The sequence below is a fragment of the Canis lupus genome, chromosome X, assembly GCF_003254725.2.
Source record: "Canis lupus dingo isolate Sandy chromosome X, ASM325472v2, whole genome shotgun sequence".
NCBI classification, from domain to species: Eukaryota; Metazoa; Chordata; class Mammalia; order Carnivora; family Canidae; genus Canis; species Canis lupus.
The window spans coordinates 20,133,532-20,150,939 of record NC_064281.1 but is presented as its reverse complement, the minus strand read 5'-3'; the positions used below and the strand labels follow the sequence as shown (position 1 = coordinate 20,150,939).

Below are 17,408 nucleotides of genomic sequence, written 5' to 3'. Positions count from 1 at the left end.
TTTTTTTTCCTGTCGTATCTGTTTCAGCCATATGTCTGGACCCAAACCCCATCAAGAAGAGACCAAAATTTACACAATATTCTTGAGTATGATGGCGGCTGCATTTGGAGTTTTGATTAAACTGCGCTACATGTGTGATTATTACTTGTAAACAGATGATTAGATATTAATTAGACAATAAGTGATTGTAAAGCACTTAGAAAATAAAAGTGTTTATAAATACGACCAAGTAATAGCAACAATAATTCTTTACTGACTACACAGCTGCTAATGTCAATAGAATGATTTATTCCAGCTAAGGGCACCTTTAATTTATGCAAAAAAAGCTGCTATCATATCTGTTTTGCTATAGCAAAACAAAATGTCCTCTACTTATAGGTGATTTTATCCCCTATATTTTATGATAAAATTATCTTATTACAAGATAAATACTTCTCATGTCAGTAAAAACAACTTACCTCTTTTAGGACCATCTAGAACACAGGCACAACCATTGGGGCACGGTGTCTTTGAATGCTAAGAAATGGAGCTCCTGACTGCTCATCTCTGACTTACATCAAATATTTATTTCTTTTAAATATAAGATGTAAGATGACATTTCGTTAGCAGCATTTTCATTCATGGAGGAGGTTGGTCACGTTGGGTCTGTGCAGCTGTTCTCTAGTCCCTTAACACTTAGGAGTGCCTGGGTGGCTCAGTGGGCTAAGCATCTGCTCATCTCAGGTCGTGATCTCAGGGTCCTGGGATGGAGCCACGGCTTGCTAATCTGGGAATCTAATCTGGGAATCTGCTTCTCCCTCTCCCTCTGCTCATGCTCCCTCTCTCTCTCTCTCAAAAATAAATAAATAAATAAATAAATAAATAAATAAATAAATAAATAAATAAAATCTTTTAAAAAATAAAAATAAGGGCACCTGGGTGGTTCAGCTGATAAGTATCTGCTCAGGTCATAATCCCTGGGTCCCTGCTCAGCAGGGAGCCTGCTTCTCCCTCTCCCTGACACTCTGCTGCTTGTGCTCTCTTTCAAATAAATAAATAAATAAATAAATAAATAAATAATAATAATAAATAAAATCAACAAACAAAACAAAACTGTGCTTAGACTCAATACATTTTGGTCAAATGATTGAGCCCAAGTTAATTTTTTTTAGTTATGAGAGACCAGAAAAAGAAGAAAATCCACGTTAAGAATAAAATAAAGCACTTTCATTGTATCTTCTTGGTTTTGTTTTTAAAAAAATAAGCTTTGAAGCTCTGACTACTTTTTATGTCCATTATTTTCCCCCCAATGGCCTGTATAGGTCGTGGACCTGTATCAGCCTGCCTCTTGACCCACTGGTGAATCTGGAAATGCATCTGTGTTTATTTTTCTCTCTTAAGTAAATGCAAGCACCTATCGTGAGTCCAGGTCCTTGATTTTAGAGACAGGAAATGAAGTGAATGAATATAAGTGAAGAGTGCTTCATGTTACATGAATTCAATAGAAAAGCAGTGAAGGGGGTGTTTGGGATGATGAAATATGCATGAGGTAGCTTAGTAGCCTTGTTAACAAAGCAAATATAGCTAGATTAAAAAGTTATGTAGTGCAGTTTGGTGGAAAACAGAGTTGAACTTTGATTCAGGAGACCTGGATTCAAGTGGTAGTTTGGCCCATTACTGTGTGACCTTACTCAAGACACTTAACCTCTCTGATTCTGTTTGCTCATTTGAAAATTTTTAGTATTAAAACCTGTCCATCTTAGAGTGCTATTATGATATAATTCAATAAAAAGCACCAAGTGAGAGGTAAAATGCTTTACACTGGAAAATATTTTTATTACCATAGTTTTCCCAAAGTAGGTGAAGAGGATTTATGCCTGGTTTCATTACTTAGTATGGTGAAATATTCTTTCTGATTTATGTTAGGTTTTAGGTCCAAAGCATAAACCACATGTGGAAACCTGGGAAGCGGCTCAAAATAGAGCCATAGAAGTGACAAAATTCCATAGAAGGTAATAATGGTTTCCGGGAAACTCTAAATTCTGTCTAATTTACCTTGCTTTTTCAGTCTCCTTTCTTGCTTTGCGTTAAATTCCTTATTTGGTAAATCTGAGGCAGTGAGGAAAAAATGAATGAGAAAGAAAAAAGAAAGGTGGAAGAAATAGTGGAGCCAGGATTGATGGTAAGGAGGAAAGACATAGAAAGAAGGAAGTTTTACATATGGCATTCTTGATAAATATTAAGAGCAGTATCATATATGTAGGGGCATACTAACTGTAGTTAAATAATTTTTAAAAAGATTTTATTTATTTACTCATGAGAGAGACACACACAGAGGCAGAGACATAAGGAGAGGGAGAAGCAGGCTCCCTTTGGGGAGCCCCATGCGGGATCACTACCTGAGCTAAAGGTAGACACTCAGCCTCAACCACTGAGCCACCCAGGTGTCCCAATAGGTAAATAATTTAAAGTTACCAGTACGGGTTGAGCTAACACTTTTATCCAATATATATAAAATTTCTAGCAGGATGACCAGATTAGAGATTGGAAAATAAAAGGGAAGAAAAAGGTATTTTTAAAGAAGAGAAAGCTTAAGTGTAATGCCTACTTTAAAAAATAGGCTAATGGGGGATCCCTGGGTGGCGCAGAGGTTTGGCACCTGCCTTTGGCCCAGGGCGTGATCCTGGAGACCCGGGTTCAAATCCCACGTCGGGCTCCCGGTGCATGGAGCCTGCTTCTCCCTCTGCCTGTGTCTCTGCGCCTCTCTCTCTCTCTGTGACTATCATAAATAAATAAACATTTAAAAAAAATTAAAAAATAGGCTAATGGACATTTACATAGGATGTTATGGCTCATTCTCATCCATATGAGGATATAAAAGATATTTTGCCATAAGAAACAGATATTAACACTCCGTGATGGGGCACGGAAATAGTCTTAGTGGGAGATTTCCCAGAAGCAGATCCTGAGACAAAGATTCAAGTTCAAGTAGTTCATTTGGGAAATGAGTCAAGGAGACAGCTACAGGAGTGTGGGCAAGGAAGACAAGGCAAGAAAGGCAGGCAATGGAGGGTGCACTGTCAAGCCAGCTACCACTCTGGCAACTGGAACTTAGTCTCATTGGGGAACCCTGGGAGTCCACGTGGAGCATAGGATTCAGGGTCATTCCCCTTGAGGGCTGAGAGCAGTGGGATGTTTATACTTTCACTCTTGTCACTGGTCGAGAGCTCTTAGGGATGTGGGCTGCTAATTTTCTGACCCCTCAACCCTGCCTCCTTGGTGCTGCTGGTGGGGGATCTCCCAGGGCCAGAGGAAGCCCTCAGACAGAGGGACGCATTTGCTGGCAGGTGGCAGTGGGCCACCTGTTGTCCACCACAATGAGGACTGGGGAGATCAGGCTCAGACAGCTTCTGCTCTTTCAGAGAGATTTAATTTAAATTTCAGAGAATTTTAGTTCTTCCTGCAGATCTTTGGGAATGGTGTTTTCAACAATTTGATGTTGTTGAAGTGAAGAATGCTTGCAGGGAGAATAATGTAATTTGTAGGTCCCTTCCAAGCTGATGTGAAGATTGATCGCTATGGCTTGGTTTCCTCATCTGCAAAGTAAGGCCACTATTTGTATCTGATTAGGTGTTGTGGGTCTTATAAGCATCCCCTAAGTACCAAGCATAGTGCTAAGAATGTAAGCGGTCCCCGACAGATGGTAGATATAAAGGTAAGAGTGCTTGTGAGGGGCAGCACTGATCTGACAAGTTCTCAACTAAAGCCATACCCTGCTGGCAGAGGGTATGAGACTTAGGACCCCTGTCCCCAAATGCTCCCTGGAGATTTTTCTCAACAGCCTGCCTCCATCCAAAACATTTCCTCTACTTCGACTAATTGGAGATAGGGCTCCTCCCAGCTTCGTTTCCTCTGAGTCCCTGCCTCTTTGTATTTGGTCAGGTGCTAATGTCTGTCTGCCTCACCCTGACCCCATACCCAGCACTTCATAACTTTTTTCCTGACTATAAGGGTAATATATACTCATTTTTATGGGCAAAAAATTGCCCTTAATCCCACAGTTCAAAGATGTCATTATTAACATCTTGGTGTATTTCCCTCCAGTACTTTTTCTAAGCAGGTACATATCCCATAATTGGGATCATTTTTTGATATCATATTCTGTGGCATGCTTTTTCCACCTGACGTGGTACCATGTTCCCATAGCATTAGACTTTCTTTGAAAACATGACCGTTAATGCAGGTGTAATACTATATGAATGTATCTTGTTTAACCATTACTCCTATTGCTATAAGTTGTAAAAATTTTTTTGCCAATTGTAAGTAATTCTGCATTAAGTGTCTTTGTACATAATTATTTGTGTACTTCTCTGAGTATTTCTTTGGGGATAAATTCCCAAGGGGAATTCCTAGGTCAAACGGCATGAATGTTCTAAAGGCTGTCAGCATGTACTGACAAATATCCTCCACAGAGTTTTTAACAACATTAACGCATGTATAGGTTTGTGTGACCATTATATCAGGACAGGGAACAATTCCATCACCCCAATAACTTTCCTTCTGTTATCCCTTTATAGCCAACCCCTTTCTCTTGGCATAAACCCTGGAGGGTTATGGGATATTTAATTCCATACTGTGGAATTAACTGGTCATTCTCAGCTAATCACCTTAATAGCAGTAGGAAGTCCCCAAGTTAAAATAACTCCCACCAAGACCCCACTAGACACCAGATCTCTGTTAAATAGGCAGGTGGACAGGTGAGTCTCCTGTTCTAGAGAAGGAATTAGAGGACCAATTAGGAACCAGCTGGCAGCTTGGTGGCCCAGGACCCAAGGAGGGTGAGGGGGTGAAGGGCTTTCCAATGAGACTGTGTGGCTCTAGACAGTGGTTCTCAAACTTTAGCATATGGCAAAATGCCTCTAAAGCCTGGAGATTCTATTGAAACACAGATTCCTGGTCTCCACTGCCTGAGTTTTCTGATTCAGTCGATCTGGAGTGGGGAGTAGGAATTTCTGACAAGTCTCCAGAGCTGCTTTTGCTGCTCCTTTGGGGACCACACTTTGAGGACTGCCACCACGAGGCAAAGGAAATACTGAGATTAGATGAACAATATCACGCCCATATCCCCCAGCACGGATGGAAAGGACCTCCTAAAAGTAATGGAGGGCTTGGCTCTGCCAGCTTGAAGGACTTGTTAGAGCTAAGCTTGCAGCTTGAGGTGTTTTGTGTTTCCAGGAGGGCAGATAGGGCAGGTAGGAAGTGGGCAGGACAGCCCTTTTTCAGATGACCCAGTGTCACTGGAATCCTTGCATTATTGGAGCTCTCTTAAGCATAGGTAATAATGGCGACGTCAAGTGATGTCATTCAACGTGCCAGGATCTGTAACCATCAAACTGTAAATCTATGCTGCAGGATCCATTTTCTTTTTCTTTTAGGGCTAGCTCTCTTTGCTTATTCAAGGAGTAATGAAAACGAAGCCCCTTATATTAGTATATAACATTCTAATTTACAAAGTGCTTTCACATGATATTTATTTGATCTCCCAAGTTCTGTGAGGGAGGCAGGGCAGTATTTTTATTCCATCCTTTGGACTACTGGTTCTCAAAGTATGGTCCTTGGACCCGCAGCATTAGTATCATCAGGGGAACTTGTTAGAAACGCAGTTGCTGGCTCCATCCCAGACCTACAGAATCAGGTCTTGAGGGGCCAGTAATCTGCATTTCTAACAAGCTCCCAGATGATGCTGATATTGGTGCTGCTGGTCCTGGACCACACTTGGATGAAAACCACTGGTATACATTAAAATGAAAGCCCTAGGGCAGCCCTGGTGGCTCAGCGGTTTAGCGCCTGCCTTCAGCCCAGGGTGTGATCCTGGAGTCCCGGGATCGAGTCCCATGTCAGGGTCCCTGCATGGAGCCTGCTTCTCCCTCTGCCTGTGTCTCTGCCTGTGTGTGTGTGTGTGTGTGTGTGTGTGTGTGTGTGTGTGTCTCACAAATAAATAAAATCTTTAAAAAATAAAAAAATAAAATAAAATAAAATAAAAGCCCTAGAAACCCAGGGACTTGTCTTAAGAGAACTCCTACCAAGGTCCTTTTTCTACACTACTGCACCTGCTACATCCCGGCTCCTCCCCAACCTCCCCTGCAAATCTTTCCAATCCCCGCAACTCTGCTTATAAGTTTGAGGCTCTGGGCAATTACTCTAAATTGCAATTTTCTCACCTGTGAAATGGGAATAATAATAGGATCGACTTCTTTGGGTTCGAATGAAGATTAAAATCTGGGTAAAGTCCTTAGCACTGTGCCTGTGCTTAATAGATGCTAGCAATTACCATGAGTTTTATTAATGTTACTAACAGTGCGGTATTTCATTGGAACGAATACCTTTGTAAATGTTTGAGTGTGTGTCTTCAGAGCACCCCTCTTTAAATGGGAGATATTCATGGATGATTTAGACATTAAGGCACATCATCACTAAGCCCTCAACTGGATGGTTTCTGTGACTGCTGTGAGCACTTGGCTGAGAGCAGCGGGCTTAGGAGAATGGACCCCACGACTGGTAAAACGGGAGAATAAGAGACCAGTTTATGGAACAGTGCATTGAAAGGCAGACAAGGGCAAGAAGGAAGGGTTCGTTGAGGAAACTCTGAATGGCCGGGGAGAGGGAGAAGTGGCCGCGGGAGACAGCAACTGGGGGGGGCAGCCCGAGGCGAGAGGCAAGTTGTCAGAGAGTCCACCTCCTTCAAATTGCTCCCAGGGCAGCCCAGGGGTAGGCTCTGGGGCTACCCCAGGCCTTGGACAGGGGCTGCCAGTGCGCAACACGCAGGTGCGCACAGTGAATGCCCCGAGAGGCCCTCCGAGGCCAGCTGGCAATTGAGGGCACCTGCTTTGTCTTCAGGGTGACTCTTACTTAGCAAAATTCTGACTCTAGCACATCAAACACCCATGCCAGGGAAACATGCCAGGGACGTGGGCCTTCTTTATAGCGCGGGTCTGTTACGGTCCTCGCCAAGCAGTCCCGGGCTCCTAGGGAAGCGGGTTTCTCTTAGCTGGGCAGCGCAGCGCGGATTCCTTGCCCGGTGTGGACAGGGACCTTTGCAACTGAATTAAGCAGAAGAAACAAAAGCAGCGAGTTCGGGCCCCGTGGGCACGGCCGGCCAGCCAATGGGGCCCGGCCGCTCCCCGGCGGAGTGGTACTATGATGACAGTAGCCAACCAGCGCGCTCCATGCAAATGAGGTACTGTATCCCGCACCCGCCGCTCCAGTGCCGTCTGGTTGTTATAGTGATAAACTGAGGCCTTGCCTTTTTGGCTTCTCCGAGAAGGAATCGGGCGGGGGTCAGGGGGTAACCTCTTCACTCCCCCCCCCCCCAGGGGAGACAGAAAGAAGGGGCGAAGAAGGGGGATGGGTGAAGAAGAGAGAAATACGTGACAAAGAAAACATTCTCTGCCTGGGAGGAGACTCACAGAGGGTGTAGAGCTGGAGGGAGCATTCGCTGGCCATGCCAGTACTTACCACTGATGCTGAGTCAGAAACAGGTATCCCAAAATCCCTTTCCAATGAGCCTCCCTCAGAAACCATGGAGGAAATAGAGCACACATGCCCACAGCCTCGACTGGTAAGTAAAGACAAAGGATGCAAATGTTATGCTTGGCTATGGCACAAAAGAGTTCCTTATGCGCCTGCAGCCAGCGAGGAAAAACGATGCTTGGAGGATTTTCATGTAAATGAGAATGGAGCTACTGCCTAATCCTTCTCAGCTGTTTATACTTAGCTTCTATACCGGGGCGCTGCTCTCAGCTTACAAAGCATTATTGTATTGGCTGGGTAGGAAACGGGCTGCTTGGGCTATGCTGTTTTTCTGCCTTGGGAGGAGGGGATGGCCTTTTTCCTTTTAGGTGTATTCTCGTCTGAAGAAAAAAAAAAAAAAGGATCCGACAGTGCGTTTTAAAATGCTATTTTTCTCTGCAAAGCTTGAGACGAGTCCGTTGTTAAGTTCTAAATTCTAGCTGAGAAATGATTTGGTGCCCAACTCGTTTCGGTGCCTAATGGCAATTTTGGAAAAAACGAAGATGATATGGAAGCAAAACTTCCCCGTTTGTTTCAAGACGGCAGAATAAATAAGTAGAAGAGTCCCTCAGTGATGTAGTTAGAAATAAGGTGCATTTTAAAGGACTCCTCAGCATTTCCGGACCGTGCTGGGAGGGTTGGTCTTCAGGTAGTGGGAACCTGGGGGGAAGCTACGTTCACTACTTAGAAAGGGGTTGCATGCCTTTAATAACGCAAAGTGTGGGAACCAGGCACTCAGAGCTTCCCTCCATCTCAGTGACTGCTCTCCCAAATGTGATCAGTTTCTCTGCCAAGGGCATGATTACTTAAGCAGGTGTGGAAGATGGTTCTCAACCACCTCAGTGTGTATCCTCGAGGAATCAAAACCACCAAGTGGGTCGTGGGTTTTTCGGTGGCCTGAAGTCTTGTGAAACTTGGAGAGACCTCTCTTTGAACCCTCAAGTCTAAGTGGCACACTAGTTAGAGCTATCCTTTTTGAGCAATTTCCCCCAGTTAAGAGATGCCATATTTTGATTGGATATGGAATCTGACCCTGAGAAGAGGTTTTTTAAAAAGTATTTTGTGATGTAGCATTTTCTGTGAACTCCCCGAATGAGGGCTCACAGATTCCAAGGCCAGCCCATCATGCATCCATTATTTCTTCAGAAGGGTTACAAAGGTTCAAAGGCCGCCTTAGAACAACTTCCTAAAATATGAAAACAAAGGAAGTTATATTCGAGTGCTGTGTGCTTTGGTTCACTGTGTTTCTATTTTATAAAATATATCTTAGGGCAGTTTAATATTAACAACTTCTCAGCACCTGAGCCACTTACTGAATGGCATATATATGCCAATGCATACTTTTTAAAAAAGTTAAACCCGGTATTCAAATTTGCATCACACACCTCGACTGGGTAAAGGGAAGGGAGAGAGAGGCAGCATCCAGTTCCAGTTTGTGTATCCTTTCTCTCCTGCCCACTTCTTTTCCTTCCCTTTTTGCCTTTTAACTATTCGGCTCCTTGGTTGCTTCTGCCTGAGAGAGTCAGCAGAGGAAATCAAGAGAAGGAAGAAAGTTGAAATGCTTTGCCCTCTGACTTGTGACATCTCATCCCGGAGGTGACTCTCAAGAACCCTGAAAAAGCTGGCAGTGTCATCCTTCCACCTCCCTGCTGTTTTAGAAATGAGAAAACTGAGGTTCAGAGCGGGTAAGCAACCTGACTTCCCCCCAAATCACGTTGCTTCCAAGGGGTAGAGCTGCAATTTGAACCCAGAGCTCTACACCTGCCAAGTGGAAGATCTTTCTCCTACAACACACTCTGGAGTGAGGCACATTCCCTTCCCTTCTTTTATGCAGGTCTAACTTAAAGTAGGTTTGTGTGTGTAACAGAAGTTGAACTGTGAAAGCAATGGTTTCAATCTATGTCTGATGAAAACTTGCCATGTTGTCCATCATTATCATGGTCCACTGAAATTTTGCTGTTTAAATAGCGGTTGCAGCCAATTTATAAACCCCTACTCAATTTTTAGAATCACCTTTTCCCAGCAAACTTTGATCACTGTAGGGTATGCTCTCCATTTAGATGTACACTTCAGAGCTTGACCCTCCTTTGCTGATGATTTTACCTGAATAGCTAAGGCACATGTTAACTACTTAATAATGAAGCTGATGGAGAGAGTGGCAAGTGAAAACATTAAATAACATTTCTTATGGCTTTTAGTAGTTTCTGTCCATCTATTTAGCTTTGCTAATATCTTCACATTTCAAATTGAATAAATTTTTTGTTTCTCCCAGTACCCACCGATATTGCTCAAAATCACTCCTGGGTTACTGGCACTGCACTCATCAGCAGGGTGTGGCCGATGAGTTCCAAAGTTATTTAAAGTTCATGAAAGACTTAAGAGAGCCTTCAGAGGACAGGCTCCTTCTCCCACTTTTTCTCAAACTGGAATTCACATAGTTGAGAGGAAACATGACTCCATAACAAAACATCTTCTTAAAAAAAGATTAGCTATTAGCAAAATGGTTCTCATTGTATTCATTGAGGCAGGCACTGGCTCCCCATTCTCTGACTTCACCTGGGGATATGGAAAAGGAAATTTCTGGGTATATAAAGGGCCATAAAGCTTTATCGCAAGTACTAGAATGTGAACTTCTGTTGCTAACATCATGGTCTGTTAAGTACAAATTTTATTTAAGTCTCAAGTTGTGTCAAGTGCCCCCTTTTGTAATGAACTGTGCTCTTTTTTAAGCTTGGCACTCGAAAAGATGTGTACAGTGGCCCTGTGTCTATGTGCATTTGCCTATATATTTTCAGCGAAGGTTGTCAGTTGTGATCTTGCTTAGCTCAGCCCACAATGATCAAGAACCTACCATGTGCTGAGCTCTGTCTGAGCCCTCGAGCAGTTTGTGATCTAGGGATTCTAGAAGAGGCTGACGCATGAACAGATACTTTGCCTACAGGTTGATAAGGGCCCTGCGTGCTTAGAGGTGGGTTACCAGGTGCAGTAAGGGCAGAAAGTGTGCTGACCTCTCTGTGAGTCCACGTTTGCTGGCAGAGGTGGAGTAGAAACCGGTCTTGTCATCAGCATATCTCTGGACTCTCATACAGAGCCTGGCATAGCCCCTGATGGGATTGAAGTGGGAAGCAGGCGCACATAAATAAGCAGGCTTTGAAGCAGTCTATATTTTAGATCCTTGTAGCTAGCAAATTGATAAAGATTTTGAGGATGCAGTGCAATCATGTTCAAGGGGACATTTTTCTGCAAGGAATACTTGTAATTTTTCCACCTGCCTTATTCTTCATTGGAAAAAAATACAAGGAAGGAAAGGAGTAAATAAGATTAAGTAACATTGATAAAGAAATTAGAAAAGAAATAACAGGATATTACCTAGGTTTTCTGATAAAACTTATACCTTAGGATGTGATCTAATACCCTTACTACTTCACCATGGTGTTCAGGTTTGATGCTTCTGAGAACTCTTCTTCCCATGGTTACAATGTTTATTCTTGATCTTTGAGGTGTTATCCCTTCTTTGCTCTTTACTTGCTTACACATGATGCATGGTGACTCATAAGCTTGACTGTCAAGAAGAGAAACTGAGTGCTCATGGGTGATATGACATCATAGCCCTGCTTGGGGACCCAATTCCTGAGGGATGAGGACACTTTGTGGGCAAGGACGGTGTCCTCATATCTCCCCAACTCTCAGATTGTGCCTAGACAAATCTTCTGGGCCAGTAAACACCCCATAAACCCTTTCTGACGTGGCCCAGGTACCCCAAAAGCTGTCTGCTTAAGGATTTGGTTAATGACCTTGGCCAAGTTCTAGGAGTGCCTTGGGCTGTCAGAAGGAAGTTGTAATTCTAGCCTGCAGTGGTCACTTTCATGAAGATGGATGTACCACAGATCAACTGAGAAGGTCTTGGAAACAAAAAAAAAAAAAAAAAAAAGGCTGGTTCGATATGCCATGGTAGCAGGAGTTCATTTCAGGCTTTACTTCAAAGTGGAGCCGTGCCAAGAGACTGCTGTCTTGCAGAAGGTGCATTATGTCAGTTGGGAGGTAGGATGCTCACTCGCTAATGCTCAAAAAGATGACTGGATTTCCAGAGACATCCGTGGCTTCCTCTACTAGTATCATCATCTATTCAAACACTCAGAGCAACACATATTTTAAGAGGGAGATACTTAGTGTGCTGTGTTGGTGAAAATAAACATGAGTTTCCTTGGGCATTTACTGTGGTCAACTGGAATTCTGCCCAAGGTTATTATTAGACCTCTTCCTGTTGGTCTTGGTCCAAATGCAACTTCCATTTCTTGCAGATCGATACTAGTCAGGAGTATTGAGCATGGAAACAGTGAATCAGTTTCTTCCATTTAATGCTCCTTCATCATCCCTCCAGCCCCCCATTTGCCTCATGCTAAAGTCCTTATGGAAGAAATAAATCTAAGTTGGTAAAAAGATGGGTAGGTTCTTAGTTTCACTTTGGTGTTTGAGCATAAAGAAATGAGAAGGCTGTGTGTGTGTCTTCATTCAGGCAGTGAGGAGGATTTAAAGCATTCAGTGATGCCAGGCTTTAGAAGGTACCTGAGAGAAAACTCGGTCCCCTCTCAATAGGATCCAGATAGCCAGCTTGTTAGCAACTTGCATGTACAGCAATGCATCAGGTGCTGTGGGAAGGAATAAAAGAAGAAATCTATAGCCCTGCCCATGAATATCATTCCCATTTAACAGAAGATAGTAGTTTGTTATGTTGAACGCATTCCAGGATGCTGAAATCCCTGGGAAGAGAGGTGAGGTTTTTTTGTAAGTTTGACTTCAATTTTAATATGTTGGACTTAACACAGCTTTTAAGCTATATTTTATCCATTAAGCAGAAGTACTTCCCAGGAGAGAAAATTCCCTTAACCTGACCCCCAAGTTGAGACAAGTCCCTGCATTTGAAGAAAAGATGTAACTTGCTGATCCAAAAACATTTTTGGGACATGGAAAGGGTCAGTCTACATGGAAAGGGTCAGTCTACTTTACTGTGTGGGCTTAAGCCAAATCACTTCTCCTCTATGGACCTCAGTTCTTTGGCCAAAACGTTTTATTTTATTTTATTTATTTTTAAAAGATTTTATTTACTTATGAGAAACACAGAGAGAGGCAGAAACATAGGCAGAGGGAGAAGAAGCAGGTTCCATGCAAGGAGCCCAATGTGGGACTTGATCCTGGGACTGTAGGATCACGCTCTGGGCCAAAGGCAGAAGCTCAACCACTGAGCCACTCAGGTATCCCCTGGCTAAGACATTTTAAAGGGGAGGGGATCTTAAGTTCCCATGGTTAAGTGGCACACTGCAGCCTCTAGACCAATGCTGTCAGTAGAAATACATTATAACTTAAAATTTTCTAGCGGCCACGGTTTAAAAAGTTTAAAAAGATGGAATTAATTTTAATGATATATTTTGTTTAGCCTGATATAACCAAAAAATATTATCATTTCAACATTAATCAATATCAAAGTAATGAATGAGGTGTTTTATATTTTTTCTTTATACTGTCTGAAATCAGGTATGTATGTTGTACTCACAACACATCTAAATTTAGACCAGTTTTAAGTGCTCAGTAGCCATAGGTGGCTTTAGAAGGAGCTCAGATACCTGTACAGACCTGTGAAGGATGAGCTCTGAGAAGCCAGAGCTTCTCAGATAAATACATTTTGTGTTGCCCAACAGACACATAGATATGTACATGCTTATATTTATTCATAGCAAAGAAACCACTTTATATTTTGCACTCTTAATATTTTCTTTTGCCCTGTTGTGTTTTGGTTAGGAGGCTAACCAAAGGAGGCTAATGAGAATGATCAAGTTTGAAGTTATGGATGGCAGTGGAGAAGGAGAGAACAGAATGCCCATGGGAGGCACTAAGGAGGTCAACACTCTAGGATTTGATAATGAATCTGAGGGTTGGCCAGTATCAAGGAAGACTCCGTTTTCTGGCTCCCTCAAGTGGGTGCCATCACTGAGGTGTGATGGTACCAAGGGAGAGTAGTTTGTTGAGAGTTCTGTTGGGGATGCCATGGAGACTTCCATTTGGAGGCGTCTAGTCAATGTTTGGTTTTGGAACTCAGGAGAGAGTTCTGAGCTGGAGCTGGAGATCTGGGAGAGGTCAGCATGGAGGGGATGGAAGTGAAATTAAATTAGTGAAATTGAGTCATACATTTTCTGGACTAAGAAAATGGTAATGGAAATGGTTAGCTAGCAAGAGTGCCTCAGGATAATCCTACTACAGGGTAATTCTAGAAGATAACTGACCCCGAGCCATACTATCAGGTTCTTAGAAGGGGGAAAAATAGAAGAGCTGTAATTAAAGCTATTAGAAGGCTCCTTATATCTGCCTGTCTCTTTGTGAAATCTGGCTAAATTAATCTCCTTTATCCCAGAATCTTTCCAGAATGGAACCCTGGCGAACACCATATAAAGAGCCAGTAAGGAAAAAAAAAAAAAAGAGCCAATAGAGGAAGGATCGTGAAAAGAAGACGGAGAGGCATTTGTCTAATATCTGGGAGATCAGAGGGCCAACAGCATGATAAGCTCTGTGGTAGGGATGTCCAATAGAACCACATGTAGCAGAGAGATTAAATGAGATAATGAGGAAAAGTCTCCTTTGGATTTAGAAAGAAGAGATCAGTGATGATGTTTCGGTGATGTGATGGGAGCAGAGGCAGATAGCAAGGAATCAAGGAGGCTTTAGAAGGTGGGGGAGTAGAAGCTTGCCTGAGGGGGTAAATAGAATGTGTAGGGTCCAAAGGATAAATCGGGATTTAAGGTTGAGAGAGGTTAGCTTTTCTCTCTTCTTTTTTTCCTTCCATGTATCCTTCTTTGCTTCCATTCTCCCTTCCATCCACTCAATGTGCCAAGGCTTTTGGTTGGCTCATTCTTGTAAGATGGTAGTAACTGACACTTAAATATAAATGGCAGAGAGCCAGAGGGGGAAAATGAAAGTGATAGGGGGAAAATGAGGACGGGAATGAGTGTTGGGCTAGAGACGTTGGGTTCCAGTGAACAAGTGGAAGAATTGGCTTCAGGTAAGAAAATTGACACTTGTTTCACTGTGGTGATGAGGAAGCTGGCAAGGATGTTTTGGATAAGACGTTTTAAAGGAGAGGGTATTGAATGTTGAAAGCCTTTCTTATCTGATAGCTTTGCTTCCCTCTGTGAAGGTGGAGGTGAAATTAGTGGCTAGGTTCTTGGCAGGTGCAGAAGTATAATTTGGGGATAGCCTGAGAAGTTGGGTCCAACCCCGGGGTTTTCCTCTCCAGCGGCCTCCAGGCTAGGGGTGGGGCTGGGGAAGCTTGGGAAGGCTGAGGGGTTCCTGATGAGATGTGGTTCCGGTAAGAGGGAATGGATCTGTTCCCTTAGGGCTTCTGGGGCTCCACACCAACCCCCAAGATCAGGGAAGATCTAGATTGGGGGTCCTGCGGGGGGAACTGGGCTGGCCCACAGAAGGGCTGGGGCCAGGCCTCGTGCTCACTGGAGCCCACAGTCTCATTCAGACTTGAGTTTTGCCATTTAATTACTCTGTGGGCTTAAGTCAGTCCCTTCTCCTCTCTGGACCTCGATTCTGACCCCCACGGTGGGCTGGATAGAGGATCTTTTGCAGCTCCAAGCTGGTGATTCTAGCTCCCCTAGCCATGGGACATGCTCCAGCCTGGTGTGTTCTATTTGATCTCATGCTGCTGTCACAAACCAGGGCTACCCCACTTCTCCCCTCCTTTGGGTTTTATCCATTTGCAATAAAAACAGGCTGAATGATCTTATGGCCGGACACATTGGCTAAATCCGAATAACGTATGTTTGCAAAATAGTCTGAAACTTTACATTAGGTTGTACAAACCTGTTGTCTTCCACTTTATGCTTCTTCAGAAGGGTTGAAGTTGTTCTGAATCATGCTGAGCATTCTAGTCATTGTCCAAAGAAACCTAGGTTGAATCTCTCTCTCTCTCTTTTTTTTTTTTTTTTTTTGGTTGAATCTCTTCTTAATGCCAGTAATAACCTCCTGATTTATTTCATAATACTGAAATTTGAAATACTGGGTTTTCTTTGAGGCACAACAGTATGGCATTGAGCTCTAGGGGCCTTCTCTAGCTGGTGCTACTAGCCACTTTTAACGCTTTGGTTTAAAGTCCAACAGTGGGTCTGGCCATAGGCTTGAATCTCTTGAGTCTTTCACTCGGGCCCACACAAAGCGTCTTGGTGCCCCTTGGTGAAAAAAATGTAGAAAAAGGTTTATTCCATCACTGGGGGTGGGAAGAAAAGGAGAAAGCAAGGAAGGTAGGAACAAACCAACTCATTGCAAGCTAGGACTATTTTCTTCCAATAATCTCCCAGGTAACAGCCTCTACCTTGCTAGGATCTGATTACCCGTTGCTGGCCTCAGACCATAGCATTATTGTTTTAACATTCTTACCTTCCTCTTTATCCCAGCATGAGACAGGTTGTATGGGAGGCTGGGGAAGCTGACCCTGCTTGGGGATAAAGAGACAGTTGAACACTCAACAATCCTGAAGGCACACTTGAAAACACAGTGATTAGAAACTAAAGCCACAAGCCCTGTTAGTGTACGCCTGTGTCATAACGTGCAGGGCCGCACAGGGCTGGCCCATCGAGCTGGATTCATGTTCATATCCTTTCTTCCCTCTCGCCCGAGTCTTTGACTTGATGTTTTTGTTTTCCACTTAGTAATTCATGCACGTTGAACCTGACATCAGTGTAAAAGTATGCCAATGGCTGTTTAAACTGGCATTTAGGAAGAATAACAACAGTAATAATGGGTTAATAGAAGCATCGTGAATGATGTCGAAAGCCTGTCCCTGGTACATGCATCTGTGCTTCATCTCTAGTGTGCCTGATATTGACCAGAGACACAGCTACATGATACCAAATTCCATCATACCTCACATTGTTTTGTTAAAAGGGAATTCTTCTATACTGGGCTTAAGACTAGGGGTCCCACTAATTATCCTCTGTGGGCAAATGGGGGAAGAGTACACACTGTGTTAGGCACTGGTGCTGGTGCCTCCTATGTGTTACCTCCTCTAACCAGGCTGCAGACCTGTGAAATAAGAATTACTATTCCCTGTATTATAGATAAGGAAAACAAGAATTAAGTAATTCCCCAAAGATCAAGTACTAACTGGTAAAGCTGGGATTTTTTTTTAAGATTTTATTTATTTATTCATGAGAGATATGGACCTAGAGAGGCAGAGACATAGGCAGAGGGAGAAGCAGGGTCCTCGAGGGGAGCCCGATGCAGAACTCGATCCCCAGACCAGGATCACACCCTGAGCCGAAGGCAGGCGCTCAACAGCTGAGCCACCCAGGCATCCCAAAGCTGGGATTTAAAATGAGTTGGGTCTGACTTCTAAAGCCCCCTATTTCCACTATGCCCAGTTCCCCAACATCAGCGAGTGGAGAATCACCTGCTCACGCTTCCAGGTGAGTTGGAAGCAAGTTGTTTTTGTGTGCACTTTGAGAAATGCTGTATTTAGCTCTCCCATGTCACATTGTCTGCCTTTGGGACCAGTAATGGAAACAATTTCGATGTCTAGGCTCTTGTTAGTAAATTTAGAAATTCAAAGTAAATATTTTTGACCTGGCAAGTCTTCTCTTATGAGATTCGTACGTACGTATGGCTACAAAGGATGAGTATTAGGATGGTCTTAGCAGCATTATTCATAATAACTCCAACTGGAAGCTACCCAAATCCCCAGCAGAAGTAGAATGGATAAATTGCTGTATGTTCACACAATGAAGTGCTACACAGCAATGAGAAAGAAGCATCTACAATCACCTGCAAAAATATGGGTAAATCTCACAAACATAATATTGAATGAG

The 17,408-nt window shown here is 43.3% G+C and overlaps 1 protein-coding gene across 8 annotated transcripts in view; it reads left to right on the top strand.

Annotated features, from left to right (window-relative positions):
- Positions 1-17,408, top strand: part of PCYT1B (phosphate cytidylyltransferase 1B, choline) — a 131,273-nt gene that overhangs the window by 22,192 nt on the left and 91,673 nt on the right. For 4 of the 8 annotated variants that reach the window (XM_025438904.3, XM_025438881.3, XM_049107804.1 and 1 more), the window contains exon 1: positions 7,245-7,597. The exons of 2 other annotated variants lie outside the window; for them this stretch is intronic. In XM_025438904.3, the coding sequence (XP_025294689.1) occupies positions 7,481-7,597 (117 nt within the window). In that variant the 5' untranslated portion in view covers positions 7,245-7,480. Of the gene's footprint in view, positions 1-2,013; positions 2,162-7,243; positions 7,598-17,408 lie in introns of those variants that run through there. 2 more of the 8 variants (XM_025438899.3, XM_049107801.1) reach the window with 2 other exon arrangements.